This window comes from Buteo buteo, chromosome 16 (genome assembly GCF_964188355.1).
Source record: "Buteo buteo chromosome 16, bButBut1.hap1.1, whole genome shotgun sequence".
Taxonomy (NCBI): Eukaryota; Metazoa; Chordata; class Aves; order Accipitriformes; family Accipitridae; genus Buteo; species Buteo buteo.
In genome coordinates this window covers 1,329,448-1,355,850 of record NC_134186.1, presented here as the reverse complement: position 1 = coordinate 1,355,850, position 26,403 = coordinate 1,329,448, and the positions used below count along the sequence as shown (strand labels likewise).

The 26,403-nt window shown below is 48.6% G+C and overlaps 1 protein-coding gene across 3 annotated transcripts; it reads right to left on the bottom strand.

Annotated features, from left to right (window-relative positions):
• Nucleotides 1-187: 187 nt before the first annotated feature.
• On the bottom strand, nt 188-25,153 carry STK40 (serine/threonine kinase 40). Of its 3 annotated transcripts, none has more exons than XM_075047235.1 (12): nt 25,041-25,153; nt 17,378-17,490; nt 15,222-15,341; nt 14,156-14,241; nt 13,518-13,661; nt 12,282-12,509; nt 11,392-11,444; nt 8,270-8,385; nt 4,804-4,948; nt 4,316-4,435; nt 3,418-3,502; nt 188-2,622 (listed from the first exon to the last, which is right to left on the bottom strand). In XM_075047235.1, exons 3-12 carry the CDS (start codon nt 15,331-15,333, stop codon nt 2,404-2,406), a joined length of 1,308 nt encoding a protein of 435 aa, XP_074903336.1. In that variant the 5' UTR covers nt 15,334-15,341; nt 17,378-17,490; nt 25,041-25,153; the 3' UTR covers nt 188-2,403. The 3 variants fall into 3 exon arrangements, with proteins under 3 accessions (XP_074903336.1, XP_074903337.1, XP_074903335.1); XM_075047236.1 differs by lacking the exon at nt 25,041-25,153 and adding an exon at nt 19,872-19,890; XM_075047234.1 differs by lacking the exon at nt 17,378-17,490 and having other exon boundaries at nt 25,041-25,132.
• Nucleotides 25,154-26,403: the final 1,250 nt, after the last annotated feature.

Sequence of the window (26,403 nt, the reverse complement as noted above, 5' to 3'; positions counted from 1 at the left end):
CTCAGCCCTGGGCAGGGCCTGGCAAGGGGAGCTGGGACCCCCGGGGCAGGGCAGGGCTGCGGGTCCCTGTAGGGTCCCTCATGGCCACTTCGCTGCAAGCCCACCCCCACTGCACCCTCCCACACGTGTCCCCGAGCCATCCTGGTCCCAGCCCCCCCCATCCCCACGGGGTCGCTGCGCTCCGGGCTCTCGGTATGAAGTTTTATTGCCGTCATGCAGGAGTAGTTTTGATGTAGTACAAAAATAATGTCTTTATACAAATTTTTTTCCTTTTTTTTTTTTTTTCTTTTTTTCTTACAACAGGCTCCTTCCCACAGCGCGGCCCCTCCGCCCGCACCCCCCAGCCGCTCCTGCCCTCCCCGCACCCCCCCCTTCCAGTTTGCTTTAATACAAGTGTGATTTACTGGCGATGACCGGTGTGCAGGAATACTGGGTATGATACAGCCTTGCAGAGTCCCCAGAATATTGCTTTTAACTTTGGGGAAAAAAAAAACCAAAACATAAAGAGGTGGGAGCAAAACAGGAGAAAACCAGATGGAAAGAGCAGGGCCCCAGCTGGGGGTCCAGGCCCCAGGGGACGCGGGGCTGGGGGTCTCTGCTCCACTGCTGGTGGCACAGGGGGGCGATGGGCACGCGCTGCGGTGTGCCGGGACAGATCTACCATCTTTAAAATAAATAAGGCTAAGACTTCAGGCTACTGGCTCAGCTGGCTGGGGTTGGTGCAACTGTTCTAGTCTGTATTAGTGTTCACAATTCCCTGCCTGCCCGCTGCCAAGCGGCTTTGGCGAGTTCGCAGGCAGGACATAATGCCCGACGCTGCCAAGGAGTTTCAGGTCAATCCCTATGTCTCCACAAAGACACCTGTAGGTTGGCCCAGGCTAGACGCAGTCTGCTGCCCCAGCCTGGGGCAAGAGAAGGCAACAACACGCTACAAATATATCTGCTACTCGCTCCCTGCCCGCACTCACCAGGGTGAAAGAGCTGGCCCCAAAAAGCAGGGCCAGCCCCCACAGCCGAGGCCACAGCAGCTTTTCCCATCCCTGCTCACACATTTCCTTGTGCCCAGCCCCAAGCTGGCAGGAGAGGGCGATGCTGGAGCTGCCACAGGGCTGGGAGCAGCCCGGAGCAGGGGAAGGAGGCAGCCAGAGAGCTGCTGCCTTGAGCAGGAGCCCTCGCTGGGGCACTGTGAGCCCTGGGACCTCTGTGCGAGAACAGTTCATCTGGCAAGACAGGCATCCAGTTCACAAAATGAGGCTCAGAAACAATCGTTCCTGTTCTCAGCACAGGCAAACGCTCTTCCAGTGGCATTAGGTGACAAACCGGGACATCCTTCTCCCGCCTCAGCACCACACGGGGACAGCAGAGGTGGCCCCAGGTTTGCATGGCGAGGCTGGGATGGCAAGATAAGCTAGGGAACAAATACAGTAGAGACTTCAGCCAGCCCCTTCCTAATTCTAGGCAGATTATTTTGGGAAGCTTTTTCACATTATAACTCATATATTATATCTGTACCACAACTGAAGTGTGAAAATGCTAAATCAGAATTAATGCAATTTTAACTGCACCTTAGATAAGCTACTGAAAAATAAGATTAAATCATATATCCTTACAAAACTAAAAGAATCAGTGAAAGGTGGGAAAGAGGTCAGAGGCCACACTGGGCCAAGTCCTGCAAAACCTTTGAACTGTGGACAAGATCCCATCTTTGCAGCAATTGCCTGCAAGGACGACTCTCTCCTGAGGCGGCGGCCAGCTCTCCGGGCAGCCGCCGGTCACACAGGATAACCGGGCGGCTGTTTGTGCTGCTCACGAAGGCCTTGGCACACTGCAGCCCACGCACGGCCACCGAGGGTTAGACAACACAGCCAAACCAGGTGGCACGTCAAGGACAGAAAAAGATTTGATGCAGATGAAGGGAAGTGGGAGGTTTCAAGAAATTCTTCCTTTCAAGAAACCCTGATAAATCTAAGCTTATTCAAACCATATGGAGCGAATGCAATCAGCCGACTCTCTGTACTGCACAGCCGCAACTCTTGTGCCAGCAAACCAGCTTCACCCTTGGTAGTCTTCTCCTTTCCCGCAGGCTTCGCTCGATCCAGAGAACAGCATGGTTAAAAAGACAAGAGAGGTAGATTACAGTCATGATTAAAAGCAGATTAGTCATCTAGGCTTCGATTTAAAAAACAGATTCCAGAAGATGCCAAGAGGTTGCTGCTTCCAAAACTAGCTTTTTCAAAAGTCTTCTCCCTCCAGAGCGAGTGTGAGTGCGTGTCCCTGAACAGAGCTCAGAAGAATTGCTACATTATTCTCCATCACGGGACACCGGTATTGCTGTTGAGCTGTAGTAGGCGACGTGAAAGGCAGACTGCAGGATGGTGCTTGTGCTCTCGGATGTGTGGGAAGCTACTTCCGAAGGTACCTCTGGGCCAGGATAGCTGCGTCCAAAGGGTTCATGGGCTGGGCATCATGGCCCAGGCGTCGCACGGGGGGGATGTTCCCAAACTGCCGCTTCTGTAGGAAGCTCTTGGCCTCATGCAAGGTGTTCTTCTCCTCAGCCAAGAGCAGCTGCTGCCTCATGTAATTCTCAAACTCGTACTGTGAGCACTCCTCTGTCACCTTCACCTGTGAGAGAACCACCCAGTCAGAGCCACGGCAACAAGCAATGTTCACACAACTCCCTTCCAATGGTCCTGAGCTACTGCCGGATAACTGGAGTCTTAATGCAAGAACTGGACCTGCTGCCAGACATACAGGCAGGACTCACTTGTGCCACCAGAAACAGAGGTCTGGAAACCTCAGTGGCTCTGTCCTGATGCAGCTCATCCCAACCCTGGCAGATACTCAGGGGCTGCAGCTGTTTGGCCCCAGTTCTCACATCCCCCCGCGCCCTGCAGAGGGATTTCTCATGGCAACACTGACTGCAGCATCACAGGCAAAAGCTCCTACAAGGCTGTCCCCAAGGCAGTGAGGTCACCAGCTGTCACTTCCAACAAAAAAATATGCTGGCAAGAAAACAGGATGTTTGCTCCCATCACAGAACTCACCAGGGAGCCTGAGCCAACATCGCTACCTCCTCCTAGCTCTCCCACTGCATGTGAGCTCTCAGCTGTGTGTGAGGGAGCAAGCGCAGCTCGGAGAGGAGCAAGCTGACCCTCAGCCAGCTCTGGGGCCTGAGAGTTCACTTCCAGGCAGCACAGCCAGCTGGATGAGACTCCCAGCCCCAGCAACATGAGCCTTTCCTTCCGCTGCACAAGACAACGATGGACTTGGCCACCTCGTAGAGCAGCAGCCACAGCTGGGTCCTCACCACCCTCCCCTCACCAGCTTGGGGGCCACAGGGGGCTGCCATCTCCTTCCATTACAGACAGACTTAGCACAGAAAAGCAGTTCCACAGAAAGGTAAGTAGGAAAACCTACCTCTTGGGGGTTTTCAGGGTTAGCCACTTGGTCATCGATGTCTGGCACCACTTGCAAAGGGCCACTCAGCGAGGACATAGACTGCCTGGGGGGAGAGTACAGTGTCAGGGTTCAGAGCACAGAACCAGCTCACCCACCCTCACCCAACACCCTGGCCAGGGCAATCCCACCTGGCTGGCTGTGAGTGTGGCAGAGAGCTACCTGGATGCCACACCGGCTACTGCTACTAGGGGACACTATTCCAAATTCAACTTCCCTGGTATGAAATCATGTTATAACCCCAGAGCTGCCTTTTTTTTTTTTTTTTGTTAAACAGGATGTGGAACTCTTAACTCTTGCATAGGTAGGAGAGAAAACAACCACAGGTCCAAAAATCACAGACTTCACTGCTGACTCAACAGACAGCACAAGAACTTTGCCTGGGCATGCTGTGCAGCACAGACAGAAGGTCACAGGGCTAATAAGAGAGGGCTGCACCAAGCAAACACTGCCAGGATCCATTTCTGCTGGAGTGTGCTACTGGAATCTCATCCCAGTTGGTTCATGCAAGTCCTGGAGTCAGATTTACCCTCAAAAAGCATCCCCACCCTGCATGTGTAGTGTTCCCACCTGTAACGGCATCTCCTGCTCTTCCCCTCTAGAGATCTCAGTACGGTTTTGTAATGTTATTGCTTTAGACTTCAACCCTGGTCACAATGATAAGCATTTGTGCAGGCCGCTCTGGCTGTATCCATCAGCAGACACCAGTGGTTGAGACACAGGATTTAAAGACCTTTTTTGCAGTTCTCACAGATCCTGCTCTGGTGTCCTGTTTGGCAGAAGTCTGCTGGCCACAGCTGGAATAACGCTGCCTGCGGCCAGAGGCACCATGTTCCTGTGTCTCTCCTCTTGCACGTACCATGATGCTATGATGGAGCTGAGAGAATCCAGCACTTCAGAAGCTGTCAGACGCTGCTGCGGATCCAAGACCAGCAGTTTTCGGATCAAGCACACAGTGTTTTCTGAGACCCGTCCATCCCTGGGAGAGAGAACACATGATCAGTCTGAGTGCCTGAGGTGGGCAGAGGCAGCAGCAGGATGGATGTGCTGGGAGCACAGGTCAGGAACTAGAGGAGCCACCAATGCTTTGACTGAGAGACCCCAGAATTAACCAGGGGGTTGATTCCCTGTTTTGCAGCATGGGGCCTCTCTCACCTTTGTACAAGATGTCCCAGCTCTGCTACTGCTTCCTTGGGGACTACTGCATACAGTCTTTGCTCTCATTACTGCTGCAACCCTCAGGGGCTTTGAGTGAAGCCCCTCCAGCTCTGGCTGTCCCAGTAAGGCCCAGAGCACCGCCCACACAGGCACTAAGAGAAGGGCCTCCCTGGGACAGGCTATACTCACTCAGGGATGGTGTACTCGGCAGCCTTGATTTTGCGGAAAAGCTCCTGAGGTATGCTGTCATAGAAGGGGAACTGGCCATAGAGCATGGTGAAGAGCACCACACCCAACGCCCACATGTCACTGGGTTTTCCACGGTATGGCCGTCCTGCAGGGACCAAGGAGACAAAAGCAACAGGCTTTATAACACTGCTCACCTCTGCAGCCCACCACCAGCAGTAAAGGCACTGAAGCAACCTCTGTATATGCTCCCTTTTTTCTTAGCATTAATCAAAATGCTCAAGACTTCCTATCACAGGACACCAAGAACCTCTTTCAAAGATGCATCCTTTGCAAATAAGCAAATTGTTCATCTCCACACAGGTGTCTTCCCTTTCCCTACAGAGCAGGGCTATCCCTGCTGAATGGCCTCGATGTGATCCAAGAGCACCAAGTAATCAGAACAACTGCATGCTGTGCTGGAGTTCACACCTCACTCCCCTTTGCCATCCCTGCAGACTGTTGCCACCAGGATTACCCGAGCCTCGCAGGCTCCACAGATGCACCCTGCTGTGAGTCCAGGTCAAAGGAGAAGGGAATTTAAGGGCCAGCAAGCACAAGGCAGGGGGAGGCGGGAAAGAAACCTTGAGAAGAGTAAATGCTCCTCAGGTGAAGAGTGGCCCAAGATTAACGCCAACCTCACCACCCCAACTGCACTGGAGATTTGCATGGAAGTGCAGACTAAGACTCTCCACACCCAGCTCAGATTGAGCCCGTCAAGATGGGACTCTGCCTCCAGGACGGATCCAGCATGCAGACACTGGAGCCTGCTGGGAAGCTGTGGAGGGCACAGGAAAGTGCCTCCTCTGGGCAGAGGCATTCGCAAAAGCTGCTGCAGCCCCAGCACACCCTGGGAGCCATTCGATGGAAATGCTGCTTTAAAGCCCCTTCAATCACACAATAAATCAGCAAACAGCAGAACGCATGAGGGTCAAAAAATTAAACTCCAGTGCTGTACCACAGCACAGGACTGAGGGAATGACTTCCTCTGACTCACGCAGTGAGTCACTGCTGCAGCATTTGTTATTTGTACTAATTATTCTTTGCTTTATATGCTCAAAAAAAGGCACCTCTCCCTCCTCCTCCAACTTTTCCTGCGGTGACATTTCAGCAGCCATAAAACGCGAGCCATCTCTTAGCAGAAGACAGCTTCTTCTGGAGACCTAAAACAATGATTAATTCTTCATGCGTTTTAGCTTCCCCTTGCACAGGAGCATTAGCAATACAGACAGAGGGATGCTCAGAGTCTGAAGGTGGTGGTGAAGCCTGGAATGTCCTCAAGTAACTTTTCCCTCGATGCTTGGAGGGGAACTGCAGACTGAGCCATTTTGGAACAGTGTTTTCAAGAGCACAGGATCGGGCTGCACAGACACCCCGCAGGGAAGGGCTATTTGCAGAGACATCAGAGCCAGAGAGCAGTGCGATTGCACCCAAAGGTCAGGCAAGGTGGTGCTACAGAAGGATGTAGTCCTCTAACTAAGGCTGCCCCTTGCAGGATCTTGAACAGCCTCAGCTGTCAGAGAAGTCAACGGCAGCCTGTTCAGCGCCTTGTGGTGTGTGGCCTACAGACAGGCCAGTCAATCCACCACCAAGAGAGCCGTTAGAAGAAACGCAGGTGCTTGCAGCCAGGCTATACTGGAAGGGAGGATAACAGGGCTGAAGTCCAGGACTGAACAGTACCCCGGACGAGCAGGAAGGAGCAGCCCCATGCAGCCTTTACCAGACACCAGCCACTTGAGCTGCAACTGCTCCAAGCTCCTGCAGAGCAGTTGGCTTGTATCATCCATCTGGTTACAGGGGCCTCAGGATATCCTGCAGAACAGGAAAGGCCTGCAAAAAAACACACGTTCCACCTCCCTGCCTGCCTCTGCTCCCTTCCTGGCTCAGTCCTGCCCAGGAGGGAAGCAGCCTCAAACCTGCCTGGCAGATCACAACAGAAGAGCTCAGCTACATTTATTGCTGCTGCCTGTAAACCCAACAACAAACTTATTGAGGGGAGTCCACCGGGTCTGGAAATTTCAGGATTAGCTCCCTCTGAGTGGATATCTGAAACACAATAGCTCAGGATACCACAAACTAATAACTCAAATCTTCAGCAGAGGTGTTTTCAGTATTCTAGATGTCATCCTTGCATAAACAAATACGATTGACAAGGATTCTGGCTTTCACACTAGCTATATGCACACCAGCAAGTGGTGCTGCCCAGCGTACTGCCGACTTGTCCAGAAAGCAGTCGGTGCTGATGACCTACTGTCCACAGTTTTAGGCAGTTTCCCATCGTCCAAATGATACCTTGACCCTGTAGATGGATAACCCTTAGGCAGGTGGGATGCATTAGGGGTGATCTTGGACTGCATCCTGCAGTTCAGCTCCATCCAAAGGGAATTTTATCTGTGCTCACAAGGACTACTCCACAACATGAGCTAATGCATGGTAACTAGAGTCTATGTAGACTTATACAGAGGTGCTTCAGATGCACAGTCCCAACTGTAAATGCACCTTTCAACACTCTTAGTCAAGCTCATCTGGATGAGGAAAAAAAAAAAGACCAAACAAAAAACCACAACCAAACCTCCAGAAAAAAACCCAAAACGATGCCTCAGTCACTGCCCTGACAAACAGGACAGCCCTGCTCAGCTATTGCCAGCACAAAAGCTAGCACAGTAGCAGACAGTTTATTGAAGAGAAACCTCCTGAAGCAACTAGACAGACAGAAACCACATCTGTTTCTGAAAGTCCCATGCACTGGAAACAGTTAAAAGGTGGGAGGGGAGGACATTAGGGAAAGCTGTTCTTTGCCAGACTTCTGCTTAAGGCCACTGCTGCAGACAAGGCATAGGCCAGACTGCTGGAGACAAGATACAGCCCAAACAGACTGCTAGTCTGGCCTGATGTGATCATTCCTTTATTTTCAAGTAACTCCTCTCAGTCAGCCCCGAAGCCGCCCAGAGGGTCAGTAGTTCCCTTCTGTAAGCAAGCAGCAGCTGCAGCAGCAACTGCTCCTCTTAGTGTATGGCCTGGAATAAACTGACACGATGGTGGGATTTGGACCAATTGCCTCTTAGGTCTAGGGATTTACCTGCAGCTTAAGTGAAGCCTCAGAACAAGATTCAGGTATGGGAAACGGAACGTCTTGTCTGCAGTCGGACTTATTTAAGAACAGGCAGGGAGCTTTTAATTAGCTTTGAAGTTCAGACTGGCCTTAAGAAAAAAGTTACACTTGCTCCTTCCCTCCATACTTTCCCAGTTGGGAAAAAACAGACCAAGTCTCATAACTGGACCCTAATTAAGAGGCTCTCACAGAAGGCAGGTTACATATGGGAACAGAAGTGGGTTGTTTTCATTTATTGTCAAGAGCCACAAATAAAAGCAACAAGTGTTAAGCGTGGAGGCTGTGAATTCCCACTGAGGACCAAAGGGGATTGCCTACCACTAAGCACATCTGGGCTGATGTAGGCAGGGCTCCCTCGCTGGTCTTTCAGCAGGTCATCTTCACTCACGAGGTGCTTTCCAAGACAGAAGTTTGTTATGGTTATTCGATGAGTCCTGGGGAGAATCAGAAGACATCAGTGAACAAGGACTATCCTGTATGAGCCAAACAGCACAGAGGAAGTTAACACCAAAACAGAGGTGTGTGTCTACAGGGCTTTTTGGGAGGCTTGAAGTGCTGGGAAAAGACAAGCGGAGCTGTAAGATCAACAACTCCATCCCAAAGGGGAGGGATTCCGCACCTGTCAGCATGGCTTGCAAGACTCTTACAGGGGGAATAAGAGAATCTTTTACAACTATGGACATCTACATCCAACTCGAGTGGCACATATAAGCGTGGCTGTAAGCACAGGGTGCTCGTGTAACTTGTCCACCTTGCAGCCACACAAGTGCCTTTTGGCCAGCCTGCCAGGAACATCATAGCCAGCAGCACAGCACCCTGCAGGCATCATCAGCACCAGGATCTGCACTTGTGTGCTTGCTGATCATTGTAGTGTATGAGCGTTAACAAAGTAGAAGTTTATTTTAACTGCTGATTCTCTTCTATGCTTCCCAACTACCATCTCCAAAAGCATCTTCTCCACACAACATTTTCTGGCAGCTGAGGGAAAATACCCTACAGAAGGACTGCCACACGCCTGGCCTCCATGCACTGTTTGCTTACATGTCGCCAGCAGATGAACCACAGGACCTTTGTTGATTCAGTACAACCACTTTCGCATTATCCAGCAATCCCACAGCAGTAGTCTGGTGGCAGTTTTACCTGATCTGCAGGACTGTTCTTCACATGCAAGTATGCAGAACAGAGAAAGTCTAATCAACATCCAAAAAACCTCCTACAGAAAAGGTGAGAACTGCAGGTACATGCAATACATGCAATTAAGATACCCCTATTTGCCTATGGTATTGCCAGCTCCAATTAATGAATTTTTCCAGGGAAAGTGAGCTCATTATGAAACTACTATCACATTAAATCTTCCATGTCACTCAGATAATTTGGATTTTAACATACAACTTAAAGGACTGTCTAGAAGTTTTCTATATTCTTGAAAAGTATTACACAACTAGAGCCTGAGAGCATGAACTAAGTCAGTCACAATAACCAAGAAATACTTCCAGCGAGTCTAACAGAGAAGTGAAATAAAACCAAGTGTGGGTTGGCAATGGAGAGTTGATTATTAAGAAAGATTTGTGTTTAAGAAGTGTTAGCTTCAACTGCCAGGAGACTTCCCTGGCTGAATAACAATCTGCAGGATTTGTTAAGGATTTAAAAGACTAAGTGTTCTAAAGGACACTAAAATATTCAGGGTTGCTTGGTTTTATTTACTCACCAAAATTTGATCTAATCTGTAATCATCCAACTACTGCACTGGCTAATTGGAAAACTTTAATGCCCACATCTTGCAGGGGACAACATCTGAGGGACCTACATTAGCCCAGGGTGTAACATGCCTGGTTAGGACTTTGCAGTGATATGTAGCTACCTTCACTCCCCCACAAACAGAAAAGACCTGGCTCTTCTATGAGCGTGGCTGGAACAGAACAAACATTTCTGATCAGCCCAAATGGCTGGTCCTCTCCATGGTGATCTATTCTTATGCCTCACCCACCCTTTCATATGACTCACTGCTGTAGAGGCTACAGTTTTTCCTCACCAAAGCTGATGGTCTTGCTAGTAAAAAGCAAAAACATAGTATGTAATACAAAGAATGACTTTGGCAAACATGTTCACAAAGCTTAAAATACCTCCCCCTTCCTGCTAGTGGGGGCCCCTGTGTGCAGCTCTGTCAGTGGGATGCTCCACTGCACACTTTGCCCAGAAAAGAAGGGAAGCTCTGGGTGGATCCTTTAAAGCAGCAACCTTTGTCTGCCTCTTCCTAGCAAGAAGGAGAATCAAAGAAGCAAGCAGAAGATAAGAGATTTATCTTAAAGTGTTACTGAAATGACTTAAAACTCTTTACAGGTGGCCCTGAAAAGCACTAGCTGCTGTGTGTGTTGGGGGGAACCAAGAAGTTCAACCTCAGTAGGTAAAATCTGTTTGCTTTCAAATGGTATTAGGGAGGAGAAAAAAGTAAGCTATGACCAGAGTGAAGCTGCATGCTTTGTACAGACTCTGGAAGCCTGCAGACCTAAAGCCTTCCAGTTTTTTTATTCATGCCACAGAAAACCAGACAGTGCGAAAAGACAATGAATTCCACTCATTCTTAAAAGTTAGTGCAAAATATTTAGCCAGTAATGCAATACTGAAGGACACAGTGGAGTATCTGAACTGGAACTAGCTTGCCAACTAAGTAACTACATAACCCAAGATAACTAAAAAACTCCAAGGAGCCACCAAGCAAAGTGCACACTACCACCAGCTGCCTCCCACTCGTGCTGAACTCATGCCCCACTGATGCTGTTCGCTCTGCTCTGGGAGGGCTAGTCCCTCCTGTGTCTGCACAGCATCCAAGACATGTTGGACATCAGCGCGTTATAAACTGAGGCTTGCATCAAACCAGCTAATGGGAACAAGAAAGCTATTTGAGGCACAAATACAGACTAGACAGAAGAACTTTTGTTTAGATAAGTAAATATTTTACTGCTAGCAAAAACACAGCAGTGCAACAGTCAAAGATTTAACACTGCTGTGATTACAGTACAGACTGCAGTGTTGGGAATCCCTTTAGCATGATGGAAAGTGAATTATGTGAACAGAACCACTTACAATGTTTCAATTCTTTTTTAAAATATTATAAATAAGTATTTCTCTTGCAGGTTTCTGAATTAGAATAAAATTTAGTTTTCAGAAGTTAGAATTGAAAAAAGAAGTGCTGACACGGGGTCACTAAGCTTGGTCGAAGAGTGAACTATCTAGGTTGGGCTCAATTCATTTTTGGAGAATAACTCATGTAACTTTGAGATGGATTTGTATTTTTGTGCAGCCTACTTCCAGCTCCCTCACCCTTCTCACACGAGAGCACTCTCAACGAGTGCTACCTTCAATTGTGTTTCTAATAGAAATCTGCTTCAGGGAAGAAATGCAAGACAACTGCCAGAACAGCAGCTCTCCAGCAGACTTACCTTTTGTTTAGCACCATGTTTCCTAGTTTCAAGTCTCTGTGCACAATATTTTTCTGTAAAATATGTAACAGTATAACATAAGCAAAAGCATATTTGTTATAGAAGTATAAACTCAATACTTGGACAAAAGCACTAAGTATCTTTTGAAATCACGTCATCTTCATTCTCAGAAATAACGTAGATCAAGGTTTCAAGTCAGGTTCTGTCCCAGGTACTTTATGCACTTCATTTTTTATTCTGGTCAGAAGGACAGAACAAGCAAATTTACTGCTTTGAACACACAGACAGACTTGACTGAAACTAAGAGACCTGAAACTTAAGTGTCCAGGCTCAGTAAGACCAATATGATGAACATTCCCTCAAAAATATGCTTCACTGCTCTGCCAAGAAAGGATGGGTGTCCCTTGTCACAGTGTAAGAAGTCAAACATTGGCAGAATCTTTTTTTGTTACAATAATTTCTAGTTCATTGATCTCAAACTTGTAGCTTGAGGTTCTGATCTCAGAAATCAGTTCTTACATTGTCATTTATTTTGCTTCAAAAGGAAATGCTTGAAGTGTTTCCTGCATTTGATTAGTCTCTGCTCCCCTCTTCAACCACCCCTTTCTGAGGTTAGTAACACCCTAGTTCACCTGATCTACATTTAGCCCAGCTGGCCCCTCTCCACAGTCAACAAATGCTATGTTATCATCAAGAAACTTGAGGAGAAGGGAATGCTTTTACAGCTTGGGGCATGAGGTCTTAGACAGAACACTGTTAGGGGGAAACAGCTGAAATATCCATCCTCTGTAACCTTGCCACTGCCTGCACAAGGAAGTTTTAAAACATCTATTAGACTAACAGGGGAAAACTAAGCCTTCCAGCACTGAAATGGGTAACAAAGATCTTACCTTATGTAATGCTTCTACCACTCGTACCACATCATAAAATATTACTACTGTCTCCCGCTCACTGAGTCTCTTCTCTTTAATGACATAATGCTGCAGATTGATCAGATCTGCTGTTTTGTCACTGAAATCATGAGCACAGAGACAGTCTAACACAAGACAAATGCGCTTCTTCATTTTTCTAACCATTCTGTTGGCTTCTAGATCTTCTATAATTTCACAAGCTCGGTCCTACAGGGAGGCAAACAAATGAGCAATAGTTCAGGGAAGCTATCTGGACATATGTACTTACAGAGCACTAGAGAATAAATAACTACGTGATGATCTCAAAATAAGCAAATGCAATCATAGCACTTGATCTTTGCCCTGAGTTGGGATTTCAAAAAAGAAGATACATGATCTCTACCTAAAGAAGCCAGAGAAAGTCTATGCTGTTTGGCTATATGCATATGTCAGCACTGATACTGTTTACATACACACAAACACCTTTAGATAAAAACCTAGAAAAACCCTACAGTGGTACAGACTCTGTGAATACTAGGGATCCAACACATTATTAATGAGAAGAACAGAAATCTTAAGACACAATTAGCAGTTCTTCCATAACATTAAACAGGACACAGCTGAGTTGGACATTTGGCTTATTTAAGATATAGTACAGATGGCCTCAAGTGAAAAGTCTGTTGACAAAATTTAACCAGCAAGCAAGGCAATACCAACATCCAAACCAGTAATTCCCATCAGCCCATCATATCCATAAACAGCTCTGAAGGCATTAACAGCAACACAATTCATTCACACAAGACATCGATCAGCATATTGACTAGTTTAATTTGCTGATACAGTTTCTTGGCAATTTGTCCCCTCTTGCAAGTCATCATAAAACAGTACAGAGACTGGAAAGCACAAATTCAGTTCTAAAGGGTGCTCTATGGGCACAAATTAATTCACCAGTGAAGCAGCTCTTTTGCTATTTAAAGGGGACACTAATGAGCACCTGTCCCATCTTTGAATGCTCTCACACTTCCCAAATCCCAAACCTCATTACATCCCACTTAACTATCAAAAGCCCCTGCCACAGCCTTGCTTGTTTGAAGCAGCTGTGGTTAATCTCAGCAGTGTGCTGGTAACTCTTTACAAACAAGAACAGGGTCAGCACAAACTGTACATTAAACAAAAGCAGCTCAAGCCAATAGTGATTACTGGCATTCCCCCAACCTGGATGGTGACCAGCTGTACCTGAAAGAGCCCATGATGATGAACCACTCCTTCCTGGTTGTGGAGCAGGGAAAGGAGAGAATACTCTGTGTGCAGCAGCATCTTGCCCTGTCGTTCCTCCTGGGTTTCTATTCCTTTATCACCCCTTTCTTCTAAGGTGAGAATCTTCAGGAAAAGGGAGATGACCTTTATAGTTCCCAGAAAAACCCAAATGCCCCCAACCTCTGTCATTTTAGGTATTCACATGTGTTTAATAGCTGATGTAATTGCTCTGATGTTTGCATACTTGCCACAAACCTCCCTGAACTAACATCTATGCAGAATGCATAGCATGAGCTTGATTAACACAGAAAAGCTGCTCAGGTGGCTTTTTGCAAATATCCCTGGTGATTTTTCCCACTGGATCCACCCCCATTTCAGGCACAGCAGAGCAGATCAGAGGGCTCCAGGAGAGCAGCACAGCAGCCAGAGGCCTGTCTCAGGGCTAATCTCAACACCAGATCTATGCCTGGCAGAACTGCCCCACCGAGGGGAAGTTCCAGCAGCCATTTCTGACAGTGCACCAGTTCAGCCTACACCACACACTACTGCAAGTGCTTCTGTCACAAGAGCTAAAGTTAAAAAGCCCTGAAGATCTGGAAGCCCTGCAGTTTGCTTACCTTTAGCTGATAAAAGTCATCTGTCCCATCCTTTCTTGCCAAACACTGAACAATACTCGGCACAGGGGAGTTACCTAAACGTGGACCTAACAGCACAAAGCAAAAACAGACTTGTTTTCCTCTAAGCAGCAATGACTAATTCGGGGTTACATCAGTATGCAAGTGTCACACAGTTTAAACTGAGTTCCTTTTTTTTCAGGAGACTAAGTGCATTTCCACAAATTACAATCTAAAGAAAAAAAATGGTCTTGAACTCCGAAACCTTTTTGGACAATGTTTCATTTGTTCACTGGAGAAACATTTAACAAAAGCCCACACATGGCACAGCTGTTTTCAGAAATTCAAATTTCTGCATGCCTGAACCATACGGCTTTTATATTTACTAGCAACACCCATGGCAACTGTTATTACCACACCTCTGAAGCCAACTGCCACCTCTGCAGGGACAGCTCAGGTACACCTGAGGTACAAATTTCAAGTTAACATACAGTCTCCACTCTTCAGTTTAAATCAATCAGCTTCCAATTGATTATCCATTGGTTTCCAATATGAATTCCATCATGTTTTTGACAGTTTATATAATAGTTCTAAACTAACAACTATTCTAGCAACTCTCGAAAGCTATCAAAGTGGTCTTGCCTTGGCACATACTGCTTATAATGACCACTAGTGCATTATTAAGTTGCCTACATGCTGATTTGACAGCATATTGTCAAGAAGGGTTGAACATTTCTCTGGAGCACTAACCAAAAAGCCCCCAAATGAATTTGCTCTTTAATGTTTAAGAATGTAGTTTAAAAAAAAAAGGGGGGGGGGGCAGGTAAAAGCAAGGGCTCATATTTATCTTAAAAGCCATGCCTGCCTTTCTGTATTAGTATTATAAATCTCCTTAGCTTGACTAGCTGCAGAAGCTCCAAGGGCTGCTGCTCTGCTACATCAAGTGAATTGCACTCTGAGGTAAGACGTTGAGTTACACATCTGCTTTGCCTCATTTTATAGTGCCTTTTATTTTCAGTTTTGCAATCAGCAGCTACCTTGAAAACTGAAGAAAACCCTCCCTGCTTACCTAGTATAAAAGGGCCCGCTCTCTTGGCATTATTTCCAGAAATCCCTGTACAAAGAGCTTTTGCCTTAGTGGATGTTTCCCCAGCTCCTCTGTCTGATGCTCGCCGCTTCATCCTTGGCTCTTGAAAGAGAAAGAAGACCACATTTGATGAGCAACTTGAGTTATTTCTTATACTACCCCTTATTTCTTAGTGGAAGGCTTTCACCTACTGATGCACTCATGTCTCTGCCTACGTATGTTTCTACAAAAAAGCTATGGCTCATTACTGATAGACCAGTTGTTGGTTGGAGGCTTAATGCATTTTTGAAGGTATAAATCAGCCTCATTATTCAAAGCAACATTTCCTAGAACAGTTGTTTGAGACACATAGTGGGAACAAGTCAAAATAATTAAAGCTTGTTTTACAGCAAAAACAAGTTTGCAAATTAACGTATTCCAAAAAACTCTGAAAGAAAATACTTAAGTTATCCTTCTGTATGGATGTCTACTGACTCAGCCTATGGACTTTTGTGGGTTCCTTCACAGAGGACTTCCCACTAGGCATCACAGCCAGCTCACCAAGTAACTCAGAAGGCTCAAGTCTGTTCCTCAAACAGCCAAGAGTGCACAAAACTAACTGACCATGAAAATGAACAATATCTTTCACCTTTTCCAGCAAGGGCACAGAAGACTGAAACATGCTAGTTATTGTGAGATTCAGTTAATTTAACTATGATTTTTCAAAAATTTATTTTTAGTCTTAAACTAAGTCCCCCTCTCTCTTTGTACCTCTTTAGGCTTGAACCTTTTTATTACATCCCCATCTATCTACATCCAATGCAGCTATTTGGAGTCCAACATATAAAGCTCCATCACTTCAGTCTCCACATGCAGGAATGGTGCTTTGTTTAGAATTAACACACTATTACCTGCCTTTAATGGATATTCCAATGAAAACGTTGTGGTGCCAGTACATGTGCTCTCTTGCACTACCACTCCATGCAAAGAACAATTCAACCTATTAAATGCTAATCTCATGCTTTGTGTCCAAGTATTTATTCAAGGTCCACACATCACTACAATTCAGCACAAACAACTAAAAGCTTGACAAACGCCTACTTATTCAGATATTGCAGAAAATCTGATTTCCAACATGCATTGTCTGCTGCTCAGAAATCTGAAGAGAATTTGCACCGGTATGGCAGAGCCAATACCTAAGCTGACAAATAAATTCAAGCCTTTGTGACTAAAACACTTCTTCCCCAAAGGAAAGCCTTGTTTCAGTTTAGCAGGAAAAGAACCTCTTATGTTTGCTGCCAGGCTAGCCTTCACGCACTGCATGCTTACTGCAAGCATAAATCAGTTCCATCAAACTGAAGTTTTGTTCCCAATACACCTCCTCTTCAGCTTTATCTCTTGGAAAATAGTTTCAAAGACTTTCACAAATATCTAGACATTAAATGCTTGTGCTCTAGCATTTCAAAGATTTTTTTGTTTTTGTTTTTGCAGGGGGGGGGGCCGGGGAAGAGGAGGAACTGAGCACAGATCCACTTTTTTACTCTGAGCAAGTCAAAACCAAGCCCCGGTAGTCTTCCCCAAGAGGTTACTAAAGCAGACTGGGAAAATATTTTTGGGTTACTACTTATGTGTTTTAAAAAAGTCCCAGTGTTTCACCACATAAGAGACTGATAAATCACCATACTTTGAATGAAGTTTACCCTCTGGCAGTCCCACCCTTTCTGTGGACACAAGCGTGATCTCATTGCATTAATTCATCTAGCAGTACCTGTCACCAAGATCAGAGATAGCAAGAGAGATAAGGTGAGAAGTCTTGCAGCAGACTTCGCATCCCTGCACTACCGACTTCCACCAGTTGTTCAGATCTCCAACAGAGAAGTGTTACCAGGCCCAGCTAGCTGAACAGAATAAAGTCCTGAGCCCAATATGCTCCTTGTTCTGTTCATTCCGCATCCCTGACCTAATATTTGATTGTGCCTTATAAAATTCTCCACTCCTTGCAACATCATCATCCCTGCTGGAAACCTATGAGTAACATTTCCACTGGAGAAACCCCACTGCACAGAAACTCTGAGATAATGACCGTTGTGCAATCTGAGCTGGATAGGAATCGATGGTGCAAACAGCGTTATCGTAAACAAAATAATCTGAGGACTCACGTAGTTCAGCATCAACTGTATCTTTACTCTTCTTCCAAACTAGGTTTTCCAACGTCTCAGGAGACAGGAGTCATCACCTTGGAGAAGGCTGGATGGTCGAAAGGTCGAGGACTCTGTAATGTGAAACAAGATACACTTGATGCTGTGGTTCTGGATTATTCTTGATTACGATAACGTGGTATGCACCAAAACTTCTGCAGCTTGAAACATCTGTGTTTATTTTGGCCTAGAAAAGGCCTGAAGCTCCTGATATCACGAGAGAGAATAAAAGGGCTCCTGAAGTTCAGTCCCCAAAGAGTCACAGACACATGGCCCTGCATAGCAAGACAAATACAAGCGTCAACTATCTCAAAAGGCATTTTGTGACGTGAGACAGACCTTCAGAGGAGAAACAAACATGTTCTCCATTTTAATCCCTGCCACATGGTACTAGCTTGCCTGTTTTTAACAATATCTTAAATACACCCAAGCTAGCAACAGTGCCACAACAGAATCTTCACCACTAGAAGCGATTTTTAATCACGGTAAGAGTTAATGCTTAAAAGTTTGGACTTGAACAGAACAATTTCTGCAAAAGGCAAAGAATACATTGAATTTTGTTCTTATCGAACCCCCACTGCAAGGTAATTCCTCTTTACAATTTATATCTGGCCTCTTAAAAAAAATAATCAAACTAATTCAACTTAAATTCAGTGCTGCTTAACAGCTCATCTGGTACCATTATAAAGGAGAAATTTAGGATTTAAATCAGACACTCTAGAATTGAAACTATACCACCTCTGCCAAATGCTTAGTTTAACCCTCATATATCAAGTGTTACACTTTTGTTAATCCAAGCTGGTTTACTTTACCAGTAACCAGTTACATCAACTGAAAAATGCACAAGGAACATTTGGGACACGGGAACCAAACTCCCAACACCACCCAAAACACAACAAAGTACTATCACCTGGTCCTGGGGGAGCTGCAAAGACTGCTAAAAGTCTTTCTGAATTAGAGTACTGAAGCTATTTATACTTTGATGAACCACGTTCAGAGCCGCTGCTCTAGGCAGCAGGATGCCCCGGTCAGGCAGACCCGTGCTGACAGCACGCAGACAGCCTGCTCACCCGCGCACTGGCTAGCTGGCACTTTCGGTATGAGTCGTCTCAGCACTGAGAGCCCCAGCTCTACTGCTGCCTAAAGGACATCCACTGACTTAAATATCACAGCTCCGTCACAGAATACTTGTAAGAGCAAGCAAGAAAAACACCAATATAAATGAGTACTTAGCTATTAAAGACAATCCTATACCACTCACAGCACTGTCTACCCAATCTCCCCGCTCCCTACTCGGTTCCTGCTGCATCACAAGGCAGTGAGGGCAGAGCCCCAGAAAAAATCTCAGGGGACCTCAGCAGCACCCAGAGGGTTTACATGTGAGCACTTCAGGTTCCTCTGAGACTGGAATAAAGGATGGTCAGATGGAAGGAAGGTCCCAGAGCAAAGGGAAGAAAACCAGGGGCAGCTTCTGTGAAAAAGCAGGAAAATTGTTCCCTTTTCTGCACATTGTGTAACCCCAATTAGAGCAAGGAAATTGGTCAAAAGGGCACGGATTTCCTTGTGTAAGCTTCCCACAGAACAAGTGGCTATCCAGTAGGCATAGGGCTAAGAACAGTATTTCGAGACTGGGTTTAAGGAAAATCTTAAAATAAGAACAGCAATGCAGGAGGCTCCCCCTCCCTGCCAAGCTAGCGGGTGTTTGCTACCTGCAAATTCGTTTAATCTTGGGTTGTGCTGGGCTGATAAAAAGCTCTGATTTCAAGGGGCTTCACTGCTTCATAACACAAAGCTGGCATTGCTCAGACACCAACAGCTGAACTATATCCTGGAACAATAAGCTTTAAATAAGTTTTAGACAAAAGCCATAATAAACTGGATGGCTTAAAATGACTCTGCAGCTGTAAGAGGAAACATGAGGCCACAGCAACCCTTAACACCCAGACCTGGAGCGGGACCCATTGCGAGATGGGGGTCCTATCTCACAAGCAGCACGGGCTGAAGCCATCTGCCATCCCGCCCGCGGGCCCCGGAGCATCCCTAGCCTCGCTGCAGGCACAACTGGCCCCTGGACACATGCAGGAGCCCCACCAGCCCAGCTGAGCCAAAGGGACACTGGCAGCGTCACTGCTCCTCTGCCTAACACGTTCAAAGAGCAAACGAGCAGCTTCTTCATGTGCTTGCTGCTAGTGCCACCCAAGCAGCCAAGCCTTCCCAGGACAGGCTTGCTCAGAGCACGCAAGAGGGGAATTACTGCATCGCACAAGGATTTCCTCCTCGCACACAATGAGCAGAGGGCAAATAAGCAGTAAGTGGAGTCCCACACACAAACTGGTCACGCTGCAGCACAGCTGAGATTTAAAATAGCCCAAAGCTGAAAATTTAGAATGTTTCCACAAGAGGTGGTGAGCCTCATAAGGGCAAAGAGCATCCCCCCCAACCCCTGCAGCAATACCTCTGTCTACAAGCAGCCCCATAGACACCGGGGACTTTCCAATTCTTAAGACTGAAAAAAAAAAAAAAAGAAATAATTTTATCATCATCAGGATCAGCCTCAAGAGAGAGCATCCAACATTTCTTCAAAGAACCAGGAAAAAACCATTTATCCCTTAGAACACTACATCCTAGGGACAGGACCGTTAGATACTGATGTGGTAGATTCACTACCGCCTCCACCAAAACCCAAAGTGTACAAAGTGAGTCAAACCACCCCCGCTCCCTGTCCCACCATCTGTAACAAAAATGGTCTCTCTCACACAGACAATGAAGTTACAAGTCTAGCACAAAAATTCATTACTTAACGATTTTAATGTGATGCATGCAATGTATCAAACATCTTACTGGAGAAGTGTCTAAAGCTTCTTACTGTGCTAACTATGACTTTAATAGAATTATTAATCAAATAATTTGGAGACCTAGATGTAGCGTCTTTTAATTACGTAGCTTAAGGAAATTGTCTAATTCACAAATTGCTGCATGATGTTCCAGTGCCCAGCATAACAAAGAAAAACAAGAGAGGAGGAAACTGACCTTTTCATCTCAGATTAAAGAACAAGCAGGTCCTGCAGTCCAGCAGCCACAGCTAATAGCTGGAGCAAGGAAAAAAAAAAGTACCTTTGGGGCATTAACAGGATTACTCAGCAGCACAGAAACTAGTTAAGACACTGGAGCAGCTGATACAACCTCTGTGATGCTTTCTGTTGCTTTATCTTGCAACAAGTGGACAAAATGAGTTAGCTGGTGTTTACACCTTCTAGTCTGATGACTGGCAACCCTGAAGGTGTCCTACCCCACTGCTACAAGCGAGCTGATCTCTGCAAGTAAGGCAACAGGATGAGCTGGCAGCTGGGAACCAGCAGCAGATGACAGAGCCCACCAGCGTCTGCTGGAAGTTCAGGGCTATTGAGGACAAGCTCCTTCAGCAAGGAGTTCATACCAATAAAGGAAACCTGCCTCTGGGAGCCCAGGTGCTGCTGGAGCAGCTCCCAGGCAGACGAAGGAGCTGTGCCACGGCTGCTCCCGCTCACCACGCTGCCAGCACCGCCCGTTGCTCCTGACCTGGAAACGCTGCAGGTGGAAACAAGACAGGGCTGCGCGGGAGTCGCAGGCAGAGCTGCCAGGCTGCCGACTCGGGCGTGCGCACAGGACTAATGAATCACCGCTCCCCGCGGGCTTCGTCATCGAGCTCGAAACCTCCATGGTGGAAAGGCGGCACCGCAGCCAGGCCCGCCGGGCGCTCACTGCCCAGGGAAGCACGGTATTGCTCCATACTCATGAATTATCCATCTCCCACCCCAAACAGGAGAAGACCTGCCACCCCATGCAGCAGCATTTCTGCCCAGCTTTCTCTTCTGGGAGCCAAATGGTGCAGCACTTGGGATGAAGCTGGAGACTCGGACCAAACATTTTTCTCACTCACCCTGTCCCCTCTCCTCTCAGCCAGCGCAGGACTCAGCTTTCGCAAAAATGAAGCTAAAAAAAATTGATTCAAATAAGCAGCATCAGGCTGCACCTTTTATCACCTAAATAACACACTGGGAAGTATTTATCAGTGATGATTAACCAAAGTTCGCATTTAAGCCTGGCTCATGACAAATTCCAGCTCATGAGAAGCAATGTTGGACATGACCTAAAAACCTACATGAATGCTGACATTAAATGAGTAAAACCTCGAGTATGGTCCAGCTTCCCAGCACGGGAACAAGCAGGTCGGTATCGCTCCGAGAAGCGGCAATCCCAGAGCATTGCCACATGCCTTCCCCAGGCAAACCCAGCTAGGGACAGCTCAGACCCGAGTCATCAGTGCTCCCAGGGACAGAGGCTCGATTCCCATTGGAAAAGCTTCCCTCAGAACAGGTGGAGTTCAGATCAGTCAGGCCTGCGGAGGAGTCACTGGCTGGGGGATTACAGGGAACGTTTGCCGGGCAGGTCCCAAGCAAAGCAGGCGTGCGGGAAGGAGGAGCTGCTGCTGCAGGCGGGTGCGGGGACAGCCGGGGTAAACTCCCCTCCCTCTGCAAAGCACTGTGGTAGATTCACTATACAGGAACATTAACTTTACCAAAGGCTTTGGAAGTTTAACTGTTCTGTAAGAGAAGTAATAATAAAAAAAAAAAGCCCATCAGATGACTCAGAGCCACCAGTGCAACCCCTGTACCGCTGTGTGAGCCCTTCCGGGAAGGGAAGTCTTCTCCAGAAACAGAGGAGCCCTGACTCAGAGATTTCTTGGAAATGTGTGAAGACTTATTCAAGCTTCTTCCCTAAGTGACAAGTTCGCTCAAAACCAGACGCAGAGTTTCTCTGACCAAAGCAGAAGGAAGAATCCTGAGGTGCCGGTGCAGCCCCATACTGCCGGAAGGCACCTGGTGAAGTACGAGCTCACCAAGCGAGCTGTGCTTCGCAAGCTGGGAGACATGAACACCTCCGGCAGCCCCTGCTGAACTAGCAACCCACTAGAAAACCTCCTTCCTCAGCCAAACTTGCCAATTAGTTTAATCCCAGGTATGTGAGCAAGGCACAGCCAGTGCTTGAGAGGCCATAGTGCTAAAAGGGACCTCAGTACACCTCGCCTACATCCCGCATCTTGCCTCATCTAGCTGTGGCCAATCTCCAACTTCTCAGGGACAAAAAAGGCTTCCACAGGCCAAGTCATACATCAGGGAAAGCAAATTCCTTCCTGGCCCCCCCAGGCAGCCAGGGAAACTCTGAAACACAGGATTCCAGCAACGTAATTACAGTGCAAGCAAGCAACAAGCTGGGCTTTCTTTAAACCCTTCTGATGCATCGACACATGCGATAGCCAAGGACTCATCTCTGGGAGTTCCCTGTTTGGTTACATAAACATCAACTTCAGCTTAACCCTTTCACGCTGAAGCACAAGCCACATCCACCAGGAAAAAAACGTGCTCCAGCCCAACGTCCTCATGGCATGGGCACCGCGCAGAAGAGCCTGGAAATCCAACTGCAGCACTCCGACAGCACCTAAGACTGCATCGCTCTCCCAGAACAGAGCCCAGTGCACAAGTTCTTGACCTTGGGCCGCTCCCGTGAAGTCAGGCAGTCATTACGCTTAAAATCACCGTCAGGTGAGATGTGTATTGTATTACGAGATTTTACTTTTTGTTTATAGCTTATGTTACTATGTACACTTGATTTTCCATAAATCCACTGCAGCAGGACTTTCCTCATGCGCACAAAGATTATTGCATGACTCACACACGTGCTGACACTTTTGTTACAGTGAGGTGTGGTTGCTGCTTTTAACGATAATCTACTCATCAAGCTCTAACTAGATAGATATATATTGAAGTTATCTACATATACTGCCATGCTAATGTTACTATCATTTGTATCATGAAAGCACACTGACAGACACCATAAGTTCACAAATATGCACCCAACTAACAAAAAAAGACTGTGTCACATAGAAAGTTACAATGGACCTGGAGCCTCCTCTGGTCTAGCAAGAGCTCACAGCTGGAGAGCTCCCAGGCACGAGTGAGGCGCATGCTGTAAAAGTCCAAAGCACCACCGAGTCTCTGCAGACAGAAAACACATCCCTTATTTAGGCTAAGCACAGTGGGCAGTTCAGGCAAAATCAATAGGGTTTCCCTTAATCAAACAGCAGTTAAGTGCCTACAAGGCTTTCCTCTGCGTGGTTTCAAAAGCAGATGATTCTGTAATATCCTGAGAATAAAAAGCAGCTGAACATGACGGTGCTTTTAAGTAATGCGATTATGTGACCAAAACATCAGCACGGATGCCACAGAGAAACAATAAAAGGATGTAGCACAAACACTCCAGCACCAGGGAAACGCGTCCTGCATCCCAACCAGGGCTGTTTGCCAGCAGGTAAGCCCTACTCTGCCCCATCCCTCAAGTTACACCCCACCTGGGCTGCAGGCATCCCGCAAACCCAACCACCCTCCATCTGCACCTAACTCGTGTCCCTTATGCCCCAACGGGAGCCTGTTGTCCCGCATCTCAGCCCCACCGCACCGGGCACTGGCCTCTGCTCCGAGCTCTCTGCCTCCCTCTGGACATGGGATTACAGCCTGAGACTAGAGCCCAAGATGCCTAGCACACCTATACATAGCCGTGTATGTTAAGCCTACACGTTAAGACTCTAAACTAGCAAAGAACTGAATTATCAACACCAGTGCAGCACATTCACATCCACAGCCATGGCAGGAGGAGAGAGCAGTTGGCTGGGAACAAGATGAGCCCAAAACACCTCATGTCAGGGAGAAAAGCAGCGACACAAAGCCGCTGTGCCACAGGCTCCCTCCAACAGGAACAGACAAGACCTTTAGCGCTCTCATGTATTATGGCAGCGAAGCTCCCAAAGGCCACAGCCAGAGCCAACAGGTAACAGAAACAGGTTCTGAACGCAGGAAATCCCACAGCATGCCTCCTTCTCTTCTTCAGGCGAGCTTGCACAGGGAGGACGGGGCAGGTTTCTGTAGCTAGCTCCAGCTGTAATACTTTATGGTCTTACTCATTCTCACTTAGAGGTACAACCTTCAGCTACTCACTGCTGAGACACACGAGACTCCTCCTCAGAACAGAGGTCCGAAACTACTAAATTAAGAAATCCCTGCTCAGATTGAAAGCGAAATCAGCACCAAACACAAGCTGTTTGCTCCCTCAGCAAGCCCTGAACCTGCCAGCGCGCCGCAAAAATAGCTATGCTGTCAACAAAGCCCAAATCCCCACCAGCGCTGTCAGCGGGGAAGAAAACGACAAAGTAGTTTTACAAAGTGATTTTTTAAACCCTTTTTTTGCCGCGATACGCAAAATCTCACCCTTCGCGGGTGAGCGGCCGCTGCACCGGCAGCACACCGACCGACCGGCCGGCTGGGCCGACCCCTGGGGAAGGCTCCCCGGAGAGGCCGGGAGCTCGCCCCGCAGGCCCCCGCGGCGGTCCCGGGCCACCGGCTCTCCCGAGGCCTCGGCCGGGACCCCTCCCGGGCTGCGGGCAGCGGGCGGGCTCCGCCGGCCCAGCCCGGCCGCGGTCCCCACACCGACGGGGCTGGCGGCGGCGCCTCCCCGCCCACCCCGTCACACAGCGGGACCGGGGCCGACCCCGTGACCCGGCTCACCCTCCCCTCGCCCGTTCCCCGCTCACCCATGGCCCCGGGGCCGGCGCGGCCGCCGGCGCCTCCCGCAGCCCCACGCCCGGCCGCGGCCTCCGCTCCGCTCCGCGGCGGACGGCCACCTGACAACGGAAGTGACGCACACGCCACCGCCCCCCCCCTCCCTCCCGCAGCCATCCCGCCTCCTGGCGGCCGCCGCAGAGATGGCGGCGGGGCCGCGGGGAAGGGGCGGCGCTGATTGGCCGGCTGAGCCAGAGCCGGCTGCGATTGGGGGAGAGCCCGGGGGCCTGGAGGGGAAGACTTTGACGGGTTGAGGCGCGGAGACGAGAGGGAGACAAGAAGCGAAGGCTGATTGGCTGGGGAGGGATGACTCCCTCCGCCGATTGGCTCCCGCTCCGGCCGCCGCTGGACGCCAAAGGGGTTGGTGGGCACGCGGGAGATTCGAACGCGCCGTGATTGGTGGAGAGGCGGGTGCTTTCCGGGGCGAAGGCTGCCGGCAGAGCGCCGCCATCACAGGCCGCCGTGCCCCTGAGCCACCCGTGACACTCGGCCCCGCTCCCCGCAGCCAGGCCCTGGCCGGGGGCACGGGGCAGCCATGCCATAGGCTCCAGCCCCTCCACCCGACTCCTCTCCCCAGCGGGAAGCAGGCCCACGGCACCTCCGCCAAACCCTCCCGCCCGAGCGGCCTCCCTGACGCCCACACAAACCGCGCCACGAGCCGCTCCCACCGCTGGAGTCGTCCCCAGCCCGCCCCCGGCTGTGGCAGGGACATGCGGTCCCTATTCGTGTGCAGTTTCTTACGGGCGAGCTCTTAAAAATCCCCCGTCTTCACCCAAGCGGGTCTTCGGTCCTCGGGGTCTGCCCCAGAGCCGCTGACCGCTCCAGCGAGGCGCCCAGGCCCAGAGCTCTGCCCACGGCATGCGCCGGGGGGGAGAGAGAGCCACCGAGATCTGTCTCAGAGGAGCCTGGACGGCGCTGGGTAACAAAGGGATCCCTGTGGAAACAGGGTGAAGTCATCTGTTGACTGCGCAGTGGGCTGAGGAAGGAGCCGCAGGCTTTGGGCAAAGGGTGATGGAGGAGTGGGGAAGCAGAAGAGCCGGCAGCAGCAGCAGCATTCCCTGTGTCCTGGGCAAAGCACCTTCGTGCTTTTCCAGGCAGACAGTGCTGCCCCTTCGCCTGCGAGCTCAGCCCTGCTCCGCTCCAGACAGATGTTCGTCTCACCCTCTTCCCGTTAAAACACTTTCAGAACGGCGGCTGTCTAGCAGGAAGGCAAGAGGACAGACCACGACCAACCCCCTCCCCAGCTCGGGACCAGTGTCTCCAGCTCCTGCGCGCAGCAATGCTGGCAGAGGAAGGCAAAGCCGTGGGCAGCAGGAAGGCTGCGAGGGGCTGTGG